This window comes from Coturnix japonica, chromosome 2 (genome assembly GCF_001577835.2).
Source record: "Coturnix japonica isolate 7356 chromosome 2, Coturnix japonica 2.1, whole genome shotgun sequence".
Taxonomy (NCBI): Eukaryota; Metazoa; Chordata; class Aves; order Galliformes; family Phasianidae; genus Coturnix; species Coturnix japonica.
The window spans coordinates 2893888-2915898 of NC_029517.1; the positions used below are offsets into that span (position 1 = coordinate 2893888).

A 22011-nucleotide genomic window follows, 5' to 3' on the forward strand; every position below is an offset into this window, starting at 1 on the left:
AAGCCTGAAGACACAAAACCGTTGGAGTGGCATCCCCAATGTCTGCCAGAAATAGAGCAGAGTTAGAGTCCATACACAGGAAGAAGAATGAGTCAGAAAGTCTAGCGTGGATTGGTGTCATCCCTGCACTCTCCCCTAGCACTCAAGGCATTAGCAAAGACTTAATGCTGCAGGAAGCTCGCAAGGATTAATAAGAGCCTTCGGGTGCTCTTGGAGAGCAAATTATGATGTGAAGGCAGGACAGACCTGCCAGCAGTCACCAGTGCTTCCTAACCTCTGATCATCATTCCAAGACGCCACAACTCATTGAGGTACTTTCAGTGCCAAAACCCAGGTCTTTTGATGACCTGAAGAGCTGGTCAGAAGACCCGGCAAAACTGTTTCACAAGAAAATTCCTGTTCGTTGAGCCCTAAATACTTTGCATGAGCCTCTTACATTTGAAGAGGAATGTAAACAGTTCCCTACCTGTCTGGCACTAAATGCAACAAACACATCTTGGACTCTTTCTGAGGTCCATTCCCAGTGTGTGATCCCCCAACAACAAGCTGTTGCACTGGGAATCTCAAAGAATACAAACCCTACCTGATCCTAGAATCTGTTTATGGATATCCCTCTAATATGCTTCTACTGTTTGCATCCAGAACACACTGCCAAACTGAAAGCAGGGTCTTGACACACAGTTCTGCCTGTTTTCTTTGTAAATCCTCAGAAATCTTGTATTGCAGTTTGTTGGGAACTGAAGTCACTGCAGTAGCAATAATGAAAGTACTTCATTTGGGGAGCAGCTGCTTGAGGAAGCTTCCTGATCATAGGAAATTTCCACAATGAGGCACAGGGTTTGGTTCAGGTCCAAATTAAACAGTGTTAAAGTTTAAAAACAACGAACCTTCCTGTGCACTGCAGCTCCTCTTCTTCTGTCTGAACACTTTGCTGTTTGTTATTAATTAATAAAACAACACAAAAGCAAAAATCATACCACAGAGCTCTTCAGAGTGTTGCTGCTCTTCTATCACTGGGCCTTTGACCCAGACTTTTCTATCAACACCCAAGTGATCTCCAAGTTTTCAACTGCTTCCCTCCCTTGCAGAAACCAGAGAGCTTAACAGCCTCTCTCTCCATGACTAATTAGTTGGGTATTGGTTTCTTTACTCTGCCAGGTGAGCTGTACAAGCCCAGCATGAAGGCATGGTTTGCAGCCTTATTTCATCAGGCTTACGTTGCTTGCTTGCCTGGCATGGGTGGAGAATTCCTCCCTGGATTCAGGAAGAAGCCCCAGCAAAGAGCATCGGACAGGGGTGAACGTGCTCTGAAGCATCACTTGATGGAAAACAAAAGGTTAGTGCAAGCAGAAGGTCCTATAGCTCTGGATTATATTAGGAATTAAATAACCTAAATATGGTGTGCAGGGCAGTGTGTCTAGATGAAACAAAGGGCTGCATGCAAGTGCATTTGGCACTCAGGGAAATGCATTCTGTGCCTGTGGTCACCTGCACGGGCACAATTCCTACCCATAGAAAACATTCCCCCAACTTCAAGCTGCTTCAAGAGTTTTATCCATAAGACATCACTGTAAAGCAGATCTCATTGATCTCACACCCCTTCCTGCACCACACAGCTACACATAAGCCTCAAGATTAACAAGAGCACAACCAACCAACCAACCAACCCCGGTCGCAAAACCCCAAAATAACCCAACGTACCTTGCACAAGGCAGCCAATTAAAATTCCCCTGTGCTCAGTGCTATGGCAGCAGCCGCTCCGAGCTCCCAGCCCTGAAATACCCACAGCCGCCGCTCTCCCCTCCCACCGCTCCCTCCCACATCCAGCAAAACACAGATCTGGGCCTGTTCATTAAATGAGACACCCACAGGGCCCAGGGAGAGTTACGAAACCTGCGTAAAATGAGGTTTCTACAGCAATCGATTGCTGTTTGCTTTTTGTTTTTAAAGACTCTATGAGCACATGCATGTATTAGGAGAAAACAAAAAGCAACACAAAAACAGGAAACTGAAATGGAAAACAACGGAATATGCTTTTTCTTTCCCCCGCCCTGCACGAAGTGACAGTGCTCAGCTTTAATCCCTTTTTACCTACGTTGCATTTCCATAGCTGCTTGCCGAGCTCCTGTACTTCCATCCCTGTTCTGCCGGTCTCTCTCCTCGTGCAACTTCTTGCACTTTGCTAGAGGAGCTCACAGGAGGCATTTCCGTGGGAAATGGGGCATAGGGACATTTCCTGCTGCTCAGAGCCGGCAGCTGGCAGAGCACAGCAGGCACCGCACGTGATGTGCACGGACTGTCCTCCCAGCTAATGGAAATAGTGCCCTCCTTCTTTCATAAAATAAATTGAGTTTAAAAACAAAACTAAATGTGTGGGGAGAGGAGAAAAAATGGAGCAGGGAGAGGATTCGGGGGCTGGGAGCGTAGAGAAAATTAGAGGGGAAAAAAGAAAGAAGGGATAAAAAAGGGGAAAGAAAGATGGGGAAAGAAGAAACAGAAGGAAAGGAAAAAACAAAAAGGGAGGAGGGTGGAAAGGAAAAAGAAATAGAAAAAATAACACCAAACCAACCGACCAAACTTTGACTCCTCCAGAAGGATCCAGGGTACCCCCAGCCATGTATCAGAGCCCTGACTGCATCCCATGTCCTGAACATAAAGCCCTGCTTCTTTTTCCCCCAATCAATCTGCAATTAGCAAACCTCCCACGAGTGCTTTGTCAATGCAGCCGCCTCCACCCCATGCTCACTCTCCCCCATCAGGAAAAAACAAATATGCTGCATGACAGAGCCCCCACACCCTCCTCTTCTGCTTCAAAGCACAAAGCTCCATTATTCCCCAGCTCTCCAACATGTTCCGACTCAGCCACTTGCCTCTTCCCTGGTTGTATGACCTCCAGCGTTCTTCCAAGCTACTGGAACTCCGAGTAGGCAGAAGGATGAGGACAGTCCAGCTTTGCATAAGCCAGGATGCACGGAAGACAAGAGGTGCCTCGATCACCTTTTGTTCAGAGAGGTTCTTCTGCTGCATTGACTTCCTTCCTACTTTTCCAGCCTCACAGGATGTTTTTGGACGGGAACTTGCACGTAACTCACTGTCTGCCTCAACACAATGGTTTGTAGGACACAGAGCAGCAACCCCCATACACCCAACACTGGGAAGGATGCAGCCAAGGGAATGGGAAGGGTGAGCAAACGATGAGGTCATTGCCAGCCTCCAACCTGCTCTGCAAGCTAAGGCAAGGAAACAGTGATCAAGGCTTCAGCATGACTACAGACCTTTCTCTTCCTACCCAAAACTGGGAATTAAATCAGATTTCCTGCATCCTGAGAAAGTGCTCAACCACCATGGACTGGATGGAAAGTGAACACCCTGCCATTTGAGACAGATTAAGTCCTGGTGAAACCTTTGCAAAGCTGCTTGAGTCCAGGAGGACTTTCCACAGCCTCCTGATCTTCAATGAATGGAGATTTCTCCATGACAGTGCTTGTGATAGTACCTACCCTCCAGAATGGTTTTTAGAGACTGCAATGCTAAGCATTACCTCACCAATGCTGATTAGTGGATCTCCAGCAGAACTGCGTGTAAGGCCCAGGAGCTCTGCTACCTTCAGGTTTGCCCCACTGAGTGCATTTGGACCTGGTTATCAAGCTCAGATTTGTGATTTGGCCAAGTGTTCTTTGGAATCCTGTATTTCCCCATTTATGATACAACCAGTTGCTTTTGGACACTTCTTTTCCTTTCACTTGCACTTCCTTATGCTCCCACTCATTTCATGCCCTTCCACTTCTCCAGCTTATCCACAGGCCTGATAACCCTCAGACCTTTAGGTGCCTTTGACAGATGCTAGCTGTCTAATCTGCTTTCTTCATCTTCTTCTGAGCAGCTCCACATCTCTATTCCCAGCTCTAAAAACAGAGCTCCTCCTTTCAGACACAGATATTTCCCACCATCAACTGTCCCCACTACATGGACAACTCAATTGATGGTGCAGTAAATACCAGATTGTCACAACTTCTACTGCAAGAATTGACCTTATTACACTATTAAAATCCCAAAACGACAGTGGTTTGCTCCTAATTGAACAGCCACTGAGCTGTCCTAGAGTGAGGGCTGCTGCCCTGAAGCCTCAAATCAGGGCACGTTGTGAGAGCCCCCATCCCTAGAGGTGCTCAAGGTCATGTTGGATGGGGCCTTGGGCAGCCTGATTTAGTGAGGGAGGCAACCCAAAAAACCTCATTTTTTAAGGGAAAATACACAAATTACAAGGTAAACTTGATAGACTTTCAATAGCAAAAGCCAAACCAAAATCAGGGACATGCTGAAAGCCTGAGTCTTTTATTCAAAGAGTCTTCACCTGGAGCTCTGTGAAGCCTCTTCTGCTTACAATTCTTATTAGGTGAAAACAATGTTTTCCACTGAAGTCCTTAGAAATGTTCTCTATCAGGTCTAAGTCTCCCTCATAATCCAACCAAACTGTTGTTATTGAAATCATCTCTGGCTTATTTGCAGCCACAGATCTTAAAGACGGGCTGATATAATTTCCACATGGGAGCTTATGGGATACCACTAGCATTTGTCTATCCACAATCAGCAACAGCATGCACTGCAGGCTTTGTATTTTGCTCTTCTGCTCAACTACAGCTTTATAGCTTTGTTTCCTGCACTTGCAAGTGCCCCTCTGGGGGAATACGGTTTAAAAAGACATGTAAAATGATCACTACTAATAGCTAATAAGGAATCAGAAAAGAGACAGTTGCAGTGAAGTGGTACCAACAAACATACTTTCTCTAAGAGGTCTAGGTCTGGCCTTAATTAGATGGAACAGCAAGAGGGCATTCAGCCATCTACGTCAATTAAAAGCCTTTATTCATAAAGAAAATACAAAACTGGCTTTGATCGAGAAAACTAAGAGAAGTTCACCTTGTTCCTTGCGCTTCCAGTTTTTAGCCATGGAAAAAGAATCTCCCACCAAATCTCACCAACTACTGAGAAAATCCTTTCTTCAAATGAAGCTTCCCTGAAACAAGTGGCATTTTCCATCAAAGAGGGGGCTTTTTGTTCCTGTTTTTCATTGCTTTGGCCTATTTATAGCCTATGTTCCTCTATTGAAATTGGGCGCATTTTTGAGTTCTGGGGCTAATAGCACTGTATATGCTGAGTCAGTGCTGCTGGCTGGCACATCCTTCTATCACCAAGGCAATACCACCCCATGTTACAAGAACCAACCACTCTGGAAATAGCCGCCTTGTGACTCACTCAGTTACAAGAACATCCTTGACGATGCCAGCTCTGATAGAAGGTTACTGAAGAATGCCCCAGAGCAGCAGCAACACAGTTGGCAGCCTCCAATTCTCACAGTGCCACTTAGAAAAACCCCAGCTCCTGCTGAAGCTGAACAGCAAAGGCTGTTGGAAGGTATGAAAAACCATTTCTTTCCCCCCCGAAAAGTTCTTCTAACATAAATCTAAGTATCAAAAGGTTTACTTTTCTTTCCAAAAAGCAGCTTTAAAAACAATAATCATCATAATCATCAACAGATTCGCCCACTTCTCAGTGCATCTTAAGAGTTTCAGACATACATCAGTATCAAGGAAAAAGAGGGCTTAGTTGAAAGGCGAGGAGGAAATACAAATCAAAGATGGCACCAGGCCCATGCTCCCAACTAGCACCAATGTGTTATTTCTGCTTTGCTTCAGGCATTGACCAGGGCTGTCTGAGTCTTTGGCAGGGATGGGGGCAATTGTAGTTGCTGGGATCTCACTGAGTCTTCCTACTCTAACATAGTGGTAGATTTCTGATCTGACTACACACTCTTTAATTCCTATGCCTTGCGAGGTATTTGTGTCTGTCATTGGGAAACTGCATGGAAACAGTAGCTAGATGTATGCAATTATTCATATCTCATGCAAAAGAACTTTCGCAACCTTCATGATTATCAAATTTGTCCTGGTTGTTTTCATTGAGGCAACACAATTATTATTTTTTCCTTTAAAGGGTGAGGTAGGCATAAAATGCAGGTATGCTTAGAAAACAGGCAGAACGCAAGGATTGACAGTAAGTACAGACATGTTTTCTACACCTGAGCAGCCATTCATTAGTGATATCATTAGTGATAGAACTAGAGGGAATGGTTTTAAGCTGTGCCAGGGGAGATTCAGGCTGGACATTAGGAAGTATTACTTCTCGGAAAGGGCAGTCAGGCATTGGAATGCACTGCCCAGGGAGGTGGTGAAGTCACCGACCATGGGAGTGTTCAAGAAACGCTTGGATGTTGTGTTGATGAATATGATTTAGCTGGGAAGTATTGGTGATGGTTGGACTAGATGATCTTCTAGGTCTTTTCCAACCTTTTCCAACCTTGATAATTCTGTGATTCTGATTCACTAGTAAAAAGGTATAGAAACCAATCACTTCTAGAAATTCTCTAGTCATCAGCATGCACAGTAGCAAATTCCAAGTACTGTACACTGCAAACTATTGTCTGTACTTCTGTACTCTCCACTAGAGATGAAGCTGATGATAAGACAAGATCAGGGATGGACTGCAACTAAAGTGGCCAGGAGCAGAACCAGCACAGAGCAAGTATAAGTGAAGGCATGGAAAGGTTATTAGATAAATAAATAAATAAATCACAATCTACATTGAGATTATTTCCTTACCATACTTATTTCTTTCCAGAGAAAAGCTCTAGAAAGAGTTAAGAGGCTATAACACCTTCCTATAACCACTGGTCTCAGTGCCTCCTACGCAGAGCTCAGATTCAGACCAAACATCATGGTACTGATCTTACAGTGACTCTCCATGCTTGAAGACTCAAGAGAATTGATCCCTAACAAGCACGCACAATCTACTCATTTCAGTTTTGCTTAAGCAGATATTTCCTCAGCTGTTTACATGACTTCTAGCAAGTCTGTCTCACTTAGTTATCACCACTAACACAGCATAAGTTCCAACACCAGTTAGGACTCACTATTAGTTCTTTAACTAGTAGAAGAATGGCCATCCATTCTTGAGGCATGAACAAGGCCCTGGACAGAAAGCTGCTTTGGTTAAATGAAACCTTTCACCAACCTGTTTCTCTTCATGGTAAGAGCTAGTAAGTGGCAAAAAACAAACAGGAGCACGTTGGCCATCAGCATAATGGACTAAACATTGGTCGTGATCCAAGGATCAAAAAGTACCCAAGAATGCCTGTTAGTCAAGCTGTACCAGTTCTTTAGCCTGTTGGACAAACACCACCTGCAACGAGGTGGTGCTGAAACTGTTCATCATCAGCTGAACCAACTGGTCCCCATCCTCAGCCTGTCCCACACAGCACTGTAGATGAGCCTGCAAAGACAGAACAACCAGATGGCCATGGGGGTGATGGTCACCATGTCAAAGTGCACCTCCCTCCATGTGTCTGTGCTACTTTCCTCTGCTCTCAGGGCAGAGGGGTCAATTGAGATATCAGTCTGTCTTGCAGTAAATGCCCTCCAAATGTCAGGGTGCTACGTGGCTCTCAGGATCCTGGAGGACCCAGATAGTTTGCAAACACTTTGAGAAGACAAGGGGCACTTCTCCAATTGTACCAAGCCACTCATCATGTCCAAAGACACGCTCAAGTACACATGTAACATCGTGTGGTATGATATCCCATGATTGATGTGTTTACTCTAAATCTTGTTCCACAGAACAAAACAAATCAGAAATACCAGTCCATAGAGCAGCTACTTAGTATATCGCCAGCCAACCAGTTTTCTTTAAATAAACCCACAATGCCCATTTAACTACAGAAATGAAACTTGACTCGTGCTTCAAAACTATTTATTGCTCTGTCGTAGCTTGTCCAACTATGGCCTCTTGCTAAGGAGGAAAACAAACACTGGCCTCTGGCAGCCAGTCCCAATTACATAAGAGCTGCAGAAAGCATGAAAACAGACAAAAAGAGACCCGTGCAGCACCTGGATGTCATCTTTCAGTTCAGAACTACTTCTATGCAAAGTCATTTGAAACTGAGAGACTTCCAGTCATTATTTAGTTGGATGGATAAGTTTACCGAAAACCATACAATACTTAAAAAAAAAACAAAACACCCAAACACACTGCTCTTTCATTGTAGAAGAGCAGTAGCAACACTTCAGGCTTAAAATAACATGCAATTTGTCTGAGTCAGGCCAGAGAAATGGTATTGGTGAGATAAACAGTTACTCATTGGCTGTGTCCTTTTGGGCTGTACAACTACCCAGCTGGGGAGTGGTGCAGGGGTATCCCATGCTTGGCTATAGAGAACAGTGACTTTTATCTGTGCTCTTCCAAACAACCTGAGCAGGGTGTCACAACACTGGCTTCAATACTGGGACCTTCCTCCCACTCCTTGGCAAGCTCTACCTCATGTACTCAGCTGGTGGAACAGAGGAATCCAATAGCCAGAGGCACCTGGCACGTGGAGACATGAAAGAGGAGCAAAGACGCATAGGTACAGAGATACGACGGCCTTGCAGAAGGAGGGCGCAGAAAATCTAATTGATTTCTGCTCTTTCTCAATGCATGGGATGTTTCTGACTTGAGGCCAAGACCAATCCCCCCCCTGCTTATCACCCAACTGGCTTTTATCAGTCACAATTGATAACACCGCCTTTTCATCTGGGAGGCTGGGAAGGGCTTTCTCCACACGCAAACACATGCAGCGTGGGAGCAGGTGACAAGGGGCAAGCCATGAAGGAGCAAATCAGAAAACTGAGGCGAGCCTCAGCCCAGTTTTCCCCACACTCCCATCCCTCCCAGTTCTCCAAACCCTTGTTGGGACAGCAGTGTAGATAAGCACATCAGCAAACCACTTCTGCTGTAAAAGCAATGAGTCACTACGAAACTGTCCTAAGAGGTCAAGCAGACCAGGAGGTGACCTTCCCACTGTGGCTGCACAAGAGTTGTGGCCTCCTTCTTACCGCAACACCACACGTAGACCTGGTTTGACCTCTCCCTTCACACGGGGACAGCCACATCCTGCCCCACTGGGCTTGATGCCACCTACAACCACAGGGCACGCCACCGACATGAATCCAGCAGCACAGAGATGTGATGCTGGAGGAACAAAGGCAGCTTGTCCAACAGCATTGAGGTGAATGGCACCATGACACCTTGCTTCTGTGGTACATGCCCTGTAGACTTTGTGAATGAATGTTTGCCTCCATGCAGTGAGGAAACAGGCAGCATTCCTGTTTCACAGAGGCAGAGATGGAAAGATTTTGCTGAATTCAGTCTCCTCAGATTGTCCTGTATCTTAAATGGGGATGCATCCACAAAGTGCATCCCAGCCCTGTGAAATACCCTAACAATAAATGCTAGAGATACACTGTCATTCACTGAACATAACCCTGCTTCAAAACTGCAGCTCACTGACCTTCAGCACAGCACAGAGAATAACCCTTTGCAATACGACCACCTTGTCCCATGAGACCACTCCGACAGCATCTCCCACCCAAACATTACCTGAGCATAAAGCCCCTTTCATAGGTACATTTGTAAGGGCCATTTAAAGGCCATCTAGTCCAAATTCCCCATCAATGAACAGGGACACCCACAGCTCCATCAGGTGCTCAGAGCCCCATCCAGCCTGACCTTGACTGTTTCCAGGGATGGGGTACCACCACCTCTCTGGGCAACCTGTGCCAGTGCTACACTGTCCTTATCATAAAAAAACCTTTTCTTATAGCCAATCTAAACCTCTCTGCTATTCATTTGAAGCCACTTCCCCTCATCCTATCCCCTCTTACCATGGGCTGAGCTGTCAGCTGGGGACACGCAGACATAGGCGTGGAAAGCAGAACCAGCGATGAACAGTACCCGTTCTATCTGTTTTAATGTACTCATAATAAAAGCAAGGGAAAAAAAGGGGGGAAATACACATACGCACACACAAACCAAACAAAAAACAAGTTAGTAATGTTTCTCTCCCAAAGAACACTGCAAAACATTCTTGGTAGACATGGAAACCCCTGGCAGGCTTCCAGCCCTTGGCATGTCTCTGCAATTAACATTTTAGCAAGCAACTCAACCCTCGAATGGCTTTTAGGGAATTTAAAGAGAAATGGCAGTCACAGACGGGCGATGGGACTGATGCTCCCCATTGGTAGGCATTGGGGTTGTTCATTGGCTTCCCTATGGGGAAGCTCGTCACCCTCCTGTGTTACTCAGGGCAAGCAAGCTGTGACGGAACAGGGTGGAAATGATTGCAGCCTCTGCACTTCTGCAAAAGAGATTTCCTATCCACAGCCTGCAGGGACAGAGGGTAACCTTCAAACATGCACAGGGAAGCTGCAAAGATGAAGGGGAATGCATTTTGCCATGCACAGGGGATTAAACTGCAGCAGAAGGTATTTAAGCAGCTCTGTTCCTCCCGTGCCCTAGGGCTGCCTTCTCTTTGCTCATGGTTGTATTGGAGAGCAATGAGGAACTGGGAGCACGGGCTGCTGTACTTGGAAGTCTGAGAGAAGAGATTACAAGGAAGCGTGTGGGCTTTGAATCTCACTGCTATGAGAAGAACAAGAGAACAAATAAAGCTTGGGAGTAATGCTCGAGAGCATGGGGTATTTGGAGGGGTGGGTGGGCAGGGATGATCCCATGCTTAGGCAGGAGACCCAGTTTCTCAGACTTCCATCAACGGTGCCTGCAAACAATTTTAGCAAGCCAGATGCCCAACGCAAATGTGTTTGCATTAGAAACCTCTTGTTAAGAAATCCTATTTCCATGGTAAATCAAAGCTAGAAAGAAGCAAGAAGTCTCACTGCCCTGCTTTCTACTTACAAGTATAGGGCATTTTCCAGGGACACCTGACCTTGAATCTCCTATGGCTCTTTGTCCATAAGCCCAAAAGCAGGCAGGCAGTGAGGAAGCCCCAGGGTAAAGAAGAAGATGAGGAAGCAGGAGCCATATCTCCATCCACTTGCAGTGGTTTGACTGCATCACAGAGTAAAATTGCACGGTTCAGGGCTGCTACATTCTCCAAAACAGCACTATGGTACAGCAACACCAGCATCCTGATGATTAGCAAGATGGCATGTCTAACAAGGATAAAATCCCAACAGGAGATTCCGCTATGACCTGCTGAAGGTGTTTTCCAGTTGTCTCAAAGGAAGAAGCTGGAACTAGACCCAGTGCTCCAGATTTGCCTTCCTAAGACATAGTAGAAGGGGAGGAGATCATTCCTCACCCTGCTGACCACACTTATTTCAAGGCACCCCAGGATTTCGTTGGCCTTTTTGGCCACAAGAGCACAATCTGGCCCATGGTCAGCCTGTTGACCCATGTCTTTCTCCTTTCCAACAGCTCAGCTCCCAACCCGTAATGATGCATGTGGTTATTCTTCCCCAAGCGTAGGACAAAATGAGATGTAATGGCTTTAAGCTGTGCCAGAGGAGGTTCAGGTGGGATATTAGGAAAAACATCTTGTTAGGAGTGACCAGGCCCTGACACAGGCTGCCTGTGAAAGCAATGGCATCTCTACCTCTAGAACAAGAACCATGGAGATGAGGCACTGAGGAACATGGACAGTGGGAATGGTGGGGATAGGCTGACATTGGGACCAGAGGTCTTTTCCAGCCTCAGTGATTCTATGACTCCACACTTGTCCTTGTAGAACCTTATGAGGTTACTCTTTGAATGACTCCTTGCCTGCCAAAGTCAAGCAAGAATTAACCTCATCTCATCCTTCCTCTTTCCACAGGGAGGATAGCTAGTAAGCTTTTATCCAACATCAAATTCTTAATTCAATTACACAGAAATTCAGCATCTCCCTGACCTTTATCCCTTGGCCAATTTCAACTGAATTAAAACACCAGCAACAAGGCTTTAGAAAGCCAGTGGACAGAAGGTAAAGCAGTAAAAGGTAAGAAAGGAGCAGGTGAAATATCCTGCCCAAAAACCCAATTTCCTAACAAAAATCAAGGTTAAAAACTATAACAACCACCACTGAAATCAGCTCAGTGAACCATTGTTTGGGATCTCAGAGCCCCAGATGGGATTTTCATAGGATCAGGGAGAACCAAGCTGTACACCTTCTGTGACAGATGCATAATTTTCTGCCTCAATGCTGCCACCATCTGTTGCTGACAAGGCCAGTAACACAGCACCCTGCCTCCCCTTTCCACCATGCCCTATCCTTACATCAATTTTCAAAGAACACAATTTTCCATCATCTCATGGGTGGCAACACAGCAGTGAGCATTCACTGTACAAGTGTACAAATGCAACAGAGAAACAAACTACTGCTCTTCCTCCAACGTGATAAGCACTCCATCATCTTTCCACTCTCCTCCAGTCTTCATAATTCAATCAATAATGCCTTAAAGCTTGCCTACCTATTTAAGCTTATAAAATATTCATTTTCTGTTTAGCTATTTCTCCTGAAATTGTGCTTAATCCAAATAGGGCTACAATACAGTAGCAGAAGTGACCAGAGAGGAGGGACGTATTCCTAGTCCAGCACTCAATTCTTCCTCTGAAACAAGAAAGCTACAGCTGTAAAGTCCATAAGATTCATAAAATCATTAAGGGTAGAAAAGACCTTTAAGATCATCAAGGCCCCATCCTCACAATCACAGGTTGGAAAAGACCTCCACCGAGAACATAAAGTCCAACTATTGACCCATCATCACCATGCCTACTAAACCACATTTCTCTAAGTGAACAGAACATGCTCAGTGCATTCATTTGGGCTCTGTATGCTAAGACTTTAATCTAGTAAAGCATCTTAACCAGTGTCATCCAGTCACTCTCATCCTCCTCTTCTTTTTCAGTCCTTGGCCAAAGACAGGAGGACAGCCCAGCTCAGAGCCCTACACTCCATCAAATCTGTGCTTTCCTTTTCCATCTCGCCCAGATAAACACGTTGAGCCCTTCAGCTTTAGCTCCTACTGCCTACTATGCACAGTATCATGGAATGGTTTGGGTTGCAAGAGACCTTTTCAAATCATCCAGTTTCAACCCTCTGCTATAGGCAGAGACATCTCCCTCTAGACCATGTTGCTCATAGCCCCATCCAGCCTGGCTTTGAATGCTTCCAGGGAGGAGGCATCCACAGTCTCAAAGGACAATCTGTCCAGTGTGTGATGACATTGGGCAAGGATGGTGACATCCTTGCAGTAAATAATTAATTCCTAATAATCTATTTTTTTTCCTAATATCTAATCTATGCAGATGTTCTTCCCAGTTGCCATCCACTCCCTAAAGACTTAAGGATGAGATGAAGCTGCAAACTGCAGCAGCACATCCCCACAAGATCCTCCAGGGATGAAAGATGCTTTTAAAATCCAGAGACATCAAATGCTCATCTCCAGTAACACTGGACTCTGCTTGCATAGGGTTGCTATGATGCTGGTGATGCATCAGTTTGGCTTACAGCCCTATTTCATTAGGGGAAGAGACTTCTCTCAGGGAAGAAAACAAGAGCAGGAGAGCTGGAATCAGTCAGGCAGCTGTAAAGAAGGAAAAAAAGCCACAGTTTCAATGAGAGGACTGCTTTCCTTGTGAGGAACAGCAGGAGCTCTGAGCGCTACTTCACTCCCTGCATCCCTCTCTACGAAGCCCAGCTGGAGAAGCAGCAGAGCACTCTGTAAGTGACACCAATCTAATTAATTAATGACTCTCAGCATCGACTCTGTGGCTGCTGGGTTAGCAGGAAGGCAGTAACGAAGGGCCAGGACAGCACGCAACGTCTACTGCTAACTGCTGCATGCTGCTGACAGCCAGCTCAGTCATTCATCACCTCTCCTGCTTTGGGCTACAGCACAGAACAAGTCAGATTATTCCGGGTAGAGAAGATGGCGTGGGATCCACCCTTGCAGCATCCTCTCTTCTGGATGAGGACTTCCCCCCTCTTCTTGTCGTGCTCCAGAGCGGCCGTGGCACAGTTAATTGAGGTAAGGAGCAACAAGCTTTGTGGGTTGGGGGCTTGGGGGGTGGCCAGGAGTCCTGTTTTTCCCATGCAAGGGTGGAAAGTGGGGAATTTAAGGTGGCTTTAAGGAGATAGAGGCTCCTTCAGGCAGTGCTTGTTGCTTTCTGCAGGCCCAGCCCAGTAAAGGAGCTGCTTTTAAAGCGCCAGCAGCTGATGATCATAGAATCATGGATTCATTAAGCATGGAAAAGACCACAGTGATTATCTAATCCAACCCCAAGCCACCCCACTATGCCAACTGTGTCCCTCAGTGCCACATCTTCACAGTTCTTAAACACTTCCAGGGACAATGACTTCACCACCTCCCTGGGCAGGGCATGATGGTCAGGCACAGGTGGTACTCAATGCTCTTTTAATCCCCAAAGGTGGACTGAGACAGCATGAAAACTCACAGTACAGCTCTTCCAGCCCCATGTTGCCTGTCAGCATGTCAACAAGTGCCCCATGTTAGGCACTCAGGGAAGGAGCAAGGACCAGGTTTGACCCAGGCGATCCTATCTGTAGAACCACCTGTTCAGGTTAAGTGGTTGTGCTGCATGTTTGTCCCTCTGCCTTCCCTCATTTCCTCTAGTTCAACAGCTTTGGAAGTGATGCACCCCACCCATAGCTCATTTGGCCATCCAGCAAGTCTAGGAATAAACAAGAGGGAAGAGCAGATTGCACTGTGACAGCATCTACAACTTAATTGCTTGTATTTCAAGAAGCAAGAGAACCCCCAAAAATTACAGCTGCCAAAATTGGAGTTGTTTTCAATTTCTTCATCTGTTTTGCTAACTAAAAGCCTGAGCCATGTTAGAGGAGTCTGAGTTCAGAGCCCCAGCACTCTGGTGCTGATGAGCATCATCAGCACGTTCTTACAGCAGAGCTCACTTTGCTCATGTTTCTGATTTTGGCTATGCTGCTCAAATGGCCATGCCATGCTGGTGCAGCCGTGTCTGCATTAAGAGTTCTAATGGTCTAGAAGAAGAAAATATAGTTTCATCATGTTAGATCTCAGCATCCCTACCTGTTCTGCCTCTCACATCAAGCTGGGTCCAATCTCTGCAGCCTTTAGTCTGCACATTTGAACAGTTTTCCACCAGTGCATCAGAGGCAACAAAAGCTGTGCTGAGTTCATATCCCTGCCCCATCTTCTGTCTCAACTATGTCTCAATCTAAAGTTACTCAATACGGTATGTTCAAATGGCTCTACCAAACTCATCCGATCTGACCATGGTATAACATCCCCAGCAAGCCAAACCAAAACCTGAAAGCTCATTTGGAAAATGCATACACACTGCTTTTCCCAATCTGTTCACCTACAGCAGCTCTCAAGGTGACAACCCAGGCAGAACTTTCTCTTACGGTGCACATTTGACAAAGCACGCTTCACTGAAGCTGAGTCACTGTGCAGACCCAGCTTTCACCTCACCAAAAAGATAATAATTATTATTCTTTTCAACCTTTCTTGCCATTTCCAGTGCTCAGACAATCACCTGAATAAGCAGCCTGATGCTTTCTGTTTGAAGATAGATATTTCACAGACTTACACTTTGCAGGCTTTGTATTTATGGCAAAGCAGAGCAAGGATAAATGTCAAAATTAGGCAGGTGGCTATAAAACAGGTGTGACTTTCTGATCTGTCTTATTTACACCAGACTCTTGGAAACACATCCGTTTCTTATATCATGTTGGAGACAGCAAATCTCATCTGGAAACTCAAGCTGCTCAGCAGGTTAATTACCAGATACCAAAAAATGTGATTAGATGACAAGCCAGATTTTGTATTTCATAGAATCATAGAACCATATGAGTTGGAAAGGACCCTTAGAGACCACCTAGTCCAAATCCCTGCAGCAAACAGGGGCATCTACAGCTCAATCAGACTTAAGGCAGATGAATTACAGGCAGCTCTAAAGCTCTGCAGGGCTTTTTTTGTTTTGTTTTCTACTTCAAATAATTTACACAATGTGGTTATTGTGAATAATTCAATTTGTGCTAAGCCAGCCTGTCGGAGAAAACAGAGAAGGGCAAAGGGAGTGGATATCAGAGCATAACAGTGAGCCCAAAAGAAAAGCAAGCAAATCCATAATAAGGTGGAGTGAAGAAACAAGATGCTCTTGGTTAGTGATGTCCAAGTGTTTCTAAATGTGCATAACTGTGTGCATTTTCCACTGAGAGAGAGAAGGCAATGAGAGCCTCTGATTATCCAATCTAATTGCACTGACAAGAAGCTTTTCTCTGTCATTGATAATTTATTTATCTATATCCAAGGCAAAAGTTAAGATCTGCAAACTGCCCTTGGACCAACTACATTTGGAATGAGCTCCATGGGCTGTCCTAGACCTGCCCATTTGGTGCCCTAGGAGCATCCCTATAAGGTATCTTGCTGAAACCAATGCTTCAAGCCAGAGCTGGGTGCTTTTCCCCAAGAACATCTTGTCTCTCCTCTGGTACAACATGAGGCCGCCACCTCTCATCCTATTGCTGTTATCTGGGAGCAGAGGCCAGCACCCACCTTGCTACCACCTCCTTTCAGGGAATTTTGGAGAGCAAAGTCCTTTCCCATTCTCTTTAGTAATATGGCAAGAATAATAATTATGTATCTGGTCTCCCTGTGTTCTTGCTTGGACTCCATGCAAAAGATGTAGCACAGATTCAATAGTAGGCCAAGGATATTTATTAAAAGCTCCGATTTATATTGTACATAGCCATGTATTATTGGACTCGAGGGACAGTATCCCTCATTTGTAACCTATAAGTAAATGCGATGGATGGGACTGTATGCAGTACCTACAACAATGCTCAGAGGTGTGATTACAGCTGAAATAAATGCAGGTAAAATTACAGAGTGGACTCCTGAGGTTGATTTCCCATGTGAATGCATAGTTTAATTCAAAAGCTTACAGCAGAAGAAAAAAAATAGATAAATAGTAGTACAGGAAGAAAGGCACAGGAGGCACAGCATTAGCTTTAAGAAAAGGATCTTTAAGGAAGACACAAACGTTTCAGGCCAGCTGAAATAAAAATATTATAGTAAATTACTAAGCTATTTTTCCAGAAAATTCTTTGTCATAACCACCTGAGAGAGGGATGGAGGCCACATAGGGTGCAAAGTTACTGAGCCTTCCCAGATCCCAAAACATGTGAACTTTAGAGCATGAACCAAACATGCTCACAGGCCAGACTAGTTACTTGGCAGAGGTAGAGCGCATATGAATCAGTGCATGGTCTATGCTAACAGTAATCCTGAACACCACAGCAATGCTAAAGTGATGGCCCTGTGATTGCTGCCATTCTCAGATGAAAAGAAGCATCAGGGTTCAGTCTTAATTGGTGCTCACAGGACTATGAATTGGTCCAGGTATGAGGGAGGCTGGAGGGCTGAGACCATGAGAGGGCTCCCTTCAGCCAGCCTAGGAGCTGCAAGCAAGCCTCACAACCAGCGCAACTACAAGCCTAAACTGTAATCTAATGGCAAATACCAGATTTATCATCTATCACAGTCAAATCATTACAGTCAATCTTTTTTCCCCAACTCTGAATACACCAACATATTAAGCAAGTAGAGCTCCTGTTTCCAGCAGCTATCTCCTTTCCACAGGGGCTGATACCTTTGCTGGCTGCTTACCCTGCCCCAGCTCCAATCACCACTGACAGTTTCTCTGCTTGAAATGAATCAGAAACAAAGCAAACTGGAAATTCTTCTCGTTGGAAGAACCAATGTCAAACCGTTCTGACCTAAACGTGCAACACGCCTGGAAATGATTTAGTGCACTTGGGGCTCGTAGATGTTTTACAGCCCCAAAAGTCCAATGTCAGCTCAGCTCCTGCTTCTCATGGAGTGGTTTCTGCCTCTTCCCACCCTTTGCTGGGCACTTGGAGGAGCTGTGAAAGCAATGCTTGCACGCAATGCAAATTCACCTCAGTGAGGTGAATAACTCTATGTAAGTGCCACTTTCTCTTGGCCATAAAGTAACTCCAGAACAGCCAGCTTGAACTTAATTATTTGTACCATGCATAACTAAAAGCAGAGGCTTTTACTTTAGAGAGACCTAGACTGAAGGTTAAGACAGAAATATACATTACTAATGGCATCTATTGGAAGACTTCATTGCAGCCTTCCGATAACTCTGAAGAGAGTTTACAAGCAGGAGAGGTGGCAACTTTTTACATGGGCAGATAGCAACAGGACAAGGATGAAAAGCTTTAAATGAAGAGAAAATTAAGTTAAAAGTTAGGAAGAAATTCTTTACTCTGAAGGTGGTGAGGTGCTGGGACTGCTGCCCAGAGATGTTGTGGCTGCCCTGTCCCTGGAGATGCTCAAGGTCAGGTTGGCTGGGGCACTGAGCAGCACAACCTGGTAGTAGCAACCTGCCCATGGCAGGAGGTTGGAACTCGATGATCATTAAGGTCCTTTCCAACCCAAGCTGTTCTATGATTCTGTGATTACAAAGTGACTTGAGTGCCTCAGTTTCCATAGGAGACACAGTCAATGCAGTCAAGAGTCTGAGGGGTTACTCTACTGTCCTGCCAGGAAGGCCAAAACTAGCAGTCTGTCATTGGCTTAATATTCATAATTGGTGCTGGGTAGGAGCTTCCATATTCCTGGAGACAGTGTCCAGCCACCTGCATAGCAGGAACACTGCAGTGAGGCTAACCCCCAATATATATTAAAAAGATCATGTAAATATTTGCTCATCTACTTGCCCCCCAAAACTTTCCTTGTTCCATTATTACTTGAGTATTGCTAATGCTGCCTTTCCCCTGTATCTTCTATCACCCTCCTGCAGATATTGACCAAGCTTAATATCTCTTGCAGAAGTTTTTTCAACTGACTCCAGTCTTCTGGAATCTGTAATGCGTGGCAGCCTTCTTGCACAGATAAAGCAACACTGTTATTCATCATTCTAATTACAATCTCTTCATCTACCTGTACATCTTCCACCTCTGGACCACACTTGTGACCAAGGGCATGAGTTCAGTCTTGACAAGCTCTAAGTACCATTTCTATGAGGTCTTGGTTGGTTGGCTTCCCCTTTTGGAGCTCTGTAAGAATTGCTTTGCTTCACAATTTCATCTCTCCTTTGCTTTAACTCCTTATATCTTTGCCTTTTGCCTCTGATCCAATCAGTCTTTTATCTTGGCAGTTATTGCCAAGCACATACCAGGAACTCCAAATCTTGACACTTATTGCCAAGAACAAGTCAACATCTCCACTTTCCTACAGCTACTAAGAATTGTTCTTATTAAGATATTTTTCCTCTTGCTCACTGTATTTACCATGTCCAAAAGCCAAGAGGTTTAAGTATGGGCCAGTATACTTTCCATCCACTTAGGAGTTTGGAAAGCTTTTCCAGTCAAGAGGTGTAGCAATGCAGACTCAGCCCTCTGTCACCGAGTCCCATTACATGCACAAAGGTAGTTGCCACAAATGAGCAATGGTTTATTAAGCTGCAGTAGCTTGATCAGTATGCTACAGTAATTTCATTGCATATTTCAGCCCTTAATGTATATTCTAAGGACACAGTAAAGAATGTGATTAAACACCTGCATGAATGGTCAAGACTAAGCAGTAGTCTTGCTTTATGCTCTTTTCCCCCTTGAACTTTGTCTAAAACACTCAACACATTTTGCTACTTTATGTGCTGGTTTACATCAAGAGCTTCTGTGAAACCAAGGAAAGTAGTGAAGATCTTCAACTTTGTATTTCCCTGAAATGCACATTCAGTCTTGTTTAAAGATATGCTCCTTGTCCACAACTACCTCCAAAACTGGAAATAAATTGGTGGCAGATGCTACTGATGGTTAGACCATGCGTCTTTCTGCGTACTTAAATCTCTATCCCACCCCAAAAAGTCATGCAGCTGTTTTCTCATCCAGCAGTTTGCTCTTCCTTCAGTATTTAAACTGAAGAGCCTCTAATCATCAAAATATCCCCTACTCTGTGTTTCACCTATGAAAGACCCATCCTTTGGAGAGCTGCAGTTCCTGAGAGGGTGAAGTCACATTGAGTGCTTCACATAAAATGAGCATCTTTGATTCAGGTTAAGGCTACCCAAAGGGCATCCCATAAAGGGTTTGCAAAGTCTCTGAAGAACTCCTATAGTTGAAAACAGATGTCTTTCAGCAGTGACTGTCACAGACTTTTACCTTTGGTTTCAGATATCCTTACAAGACCATACCACGGGTCAGATTTTCTTTCTCCCTACATTTAGCTGCAGCAATTCTGGATATTGAGCACTGAATGCTCCATGTCCAGCCCCAGCACAAGAGTAAGGCCACGTGGTGCTGAGTAACTAAAGTACCTTGGAAATGCAGCAGTCCTACCACCACAAATGGGCTCTCAATAGGATCCCATGGGAGCCAAAGCACTCCAGACTTGAATGGGAAGCAGCCTTCATTAGGAATAGTCTAAATTATGATTTGTATTGCACAAATAGGTGAGTAATTGGAGAGCAGCTCCAGCTCTCTAGTATCCATTACTGCTGTTTTAACAGCGTTTTCATGGGCTGAGAAGGGAAGGGCACTGCAGGGAGCAAGACATTGCTCAGGAGCAATATACTCTCCAGGCTTTGAGAGTATCCCACACCTAGAGGTCTGGCTGCTGGGGCCAAGTGAGAAAAAACATGAGGGCTGAGCTACAGCCCATGGGAACTACTTCAACCCTCAGCTCTAGTTCTTGGTCCTTGCCTGTGCCTGGCCGTGGATTTGCTCCATCTCTACAGGTTCATCTGTTTGTCTTAGTTCTCAACTCAACCCAGCTGCCACCCCAGACCTGTCCCACAGCATTTGTTCATAGGTGGTGGGATGGAGGTCTTGCTGATGAAAAGCCTGCCTTGGTGTTTGTGTTGCATCTTGAAGGAACAGCCAGTTCCTTTTATTCCTTGACATTTAGTTCTTCTGTTATTTCCTTTTTCATCTAGATGATCATTTAGATACAAGGAAAAAAGTCTTTTACAGTGAGGGTGGTGAGGCACTGCAACAGGTTGCCCAGAAATGTAGTTGATGACCCTTCCCTGGAGACTTTCAAGATGAGACTGGTCAAGGCCCTGGAAAACCTGATCTAGCTGTGGTATCCCTGTTCAATGTAGGGCAGTTGGACTAAAGGCCTTTAGAGGTCCTTTAAGGTCCTTTTAACTTTAAGGATTCCATGATTCTATGATTAATCCTAAACCACCTTTTTCTTCCCCCCTTCCCCCATCTCTCTTTCCCAGGCCACCACAGAACCCCCAAAAAAGAAACCGGATCCTGTCACTTCTGAGACGGTGGTGATCTGGGGGCTGCGCCTCTGGCAGGTGATTGGTATCTTTGCCATCTTTGTCCTGGCAGTCAGTAAGTTGTAATTCTCTGCCTTGCACCAACCACAGCTCCCACCTCTGGTAGGATCTGTGCCTGACCCGATTCAAGAAGGACTACAGACCCAGTGGCCTCAGAAACCTGAGGCTGAGGCTCTCTGGTGCCTTCAGTGGCATCACTGTGTGTTTTTGTTAAGTAGAAAAGAGGGGCAGGTGGAGTCTTTGAAGGAACCACAGATTGGCAACAATGGCTCCATCCTATAACACACTGACCTTAGCTAGCGGCATTTCAGAGCAGAATAGAGACTATGGGATTGCTCCATAGATGGGACTGTGTCAGCTGCAGTACCGCATTCAGGCTCAGTTGCATCTTTCAGCCATACTCTTGCCCTATCAAATTATTTGGCAAAAGTCCTGCCCTGTCACACAATCCACACAGGCCATATATAGAATCATTAAATATCCCAAGTTAGAAGGAACCCATAAGGATCTCTGAGTCCAGCTCCTGGCTCCACACAAGAGGTCTGTGGGCACAAATAGATCTGTCATTAGAGTGCCTGGCTGTTATTCTGAGTGCCATGACTCCTCACTTGATTTTAGCAAGGCTTTCAAGACCTAAAAAAGTCCTTTGGGAATCCAGTTATCAAGACACCACTTGCTCACAACCAGCAACTGCAATGTGATCAAGAACTCTCCTAATACACTTTAAGGATCTGTTTTGGCTATAGCTGATCCCCCACTTGAATGTCTTCATCCAGCTTTGGTTTGGACTAGATGCCCTCTGGAGATCCCTTCCAAATT

At 45.1% G+C, this 22011-nt stretch overlaps 2 protein-coding genes across 5 annotated transcripts in view; one reads left to right on the forward strand and one right to left on the reverse strand.

Annotated features, from left to right (window-relative positions):
- ALS2CL (ALS2 C-terminal like) overlaps positions 1-22011 on the reverse strand; it is a 53890-nt gene that overhangs the window by 30472 nt on the left and 1407 nt on the right. The window contains exon 1 of one of the 4 annotated variants that reach the window (XM_015852968.2): positions 1702-1806. The exons of 1 other annotated variant lie outside the window; for it this stretch is intronic. Coding sequence is in view for 1 of the 3 variants with exons in the window: in XM_015852967.2 (XP_015708453.1) it covers positions 2096-2137 (42 nt within the window). In the remaining 2 variants the exon portion in view is untranslated. Of the gene's footprint in view, positions 1-1701; positions 1807-2095; positions 2258-2870; positions 2962-22011 lie in introns of those variants that run through there. 2 more of the 4 variants (XM_015852970.2, XM_015852967.2) reach the window with 2 other exon arrangements.
- Positions 4340-22011, forward strand: part of TMIE (transmembrane inner ear) — a 38364-nt gene continuing 20692 nt past the window's right edge. The window contains exons 1-3 of the mRNA XM_015852985.2: positions 4340-5415; positions 13177-13898; positions 21130-21247. Of these exons, the coding sequence (XP_015708471.1) occupies positions 13800-13898; positions 21130-21247 (217 nt within the window). The 5' untranslated portion in view covers positions 4340-5415; positions 13177-13799. The remainder of the gene's footprint in view (positions 5416-13176; positions 13899-21129; positions 21248-22011) is intronic.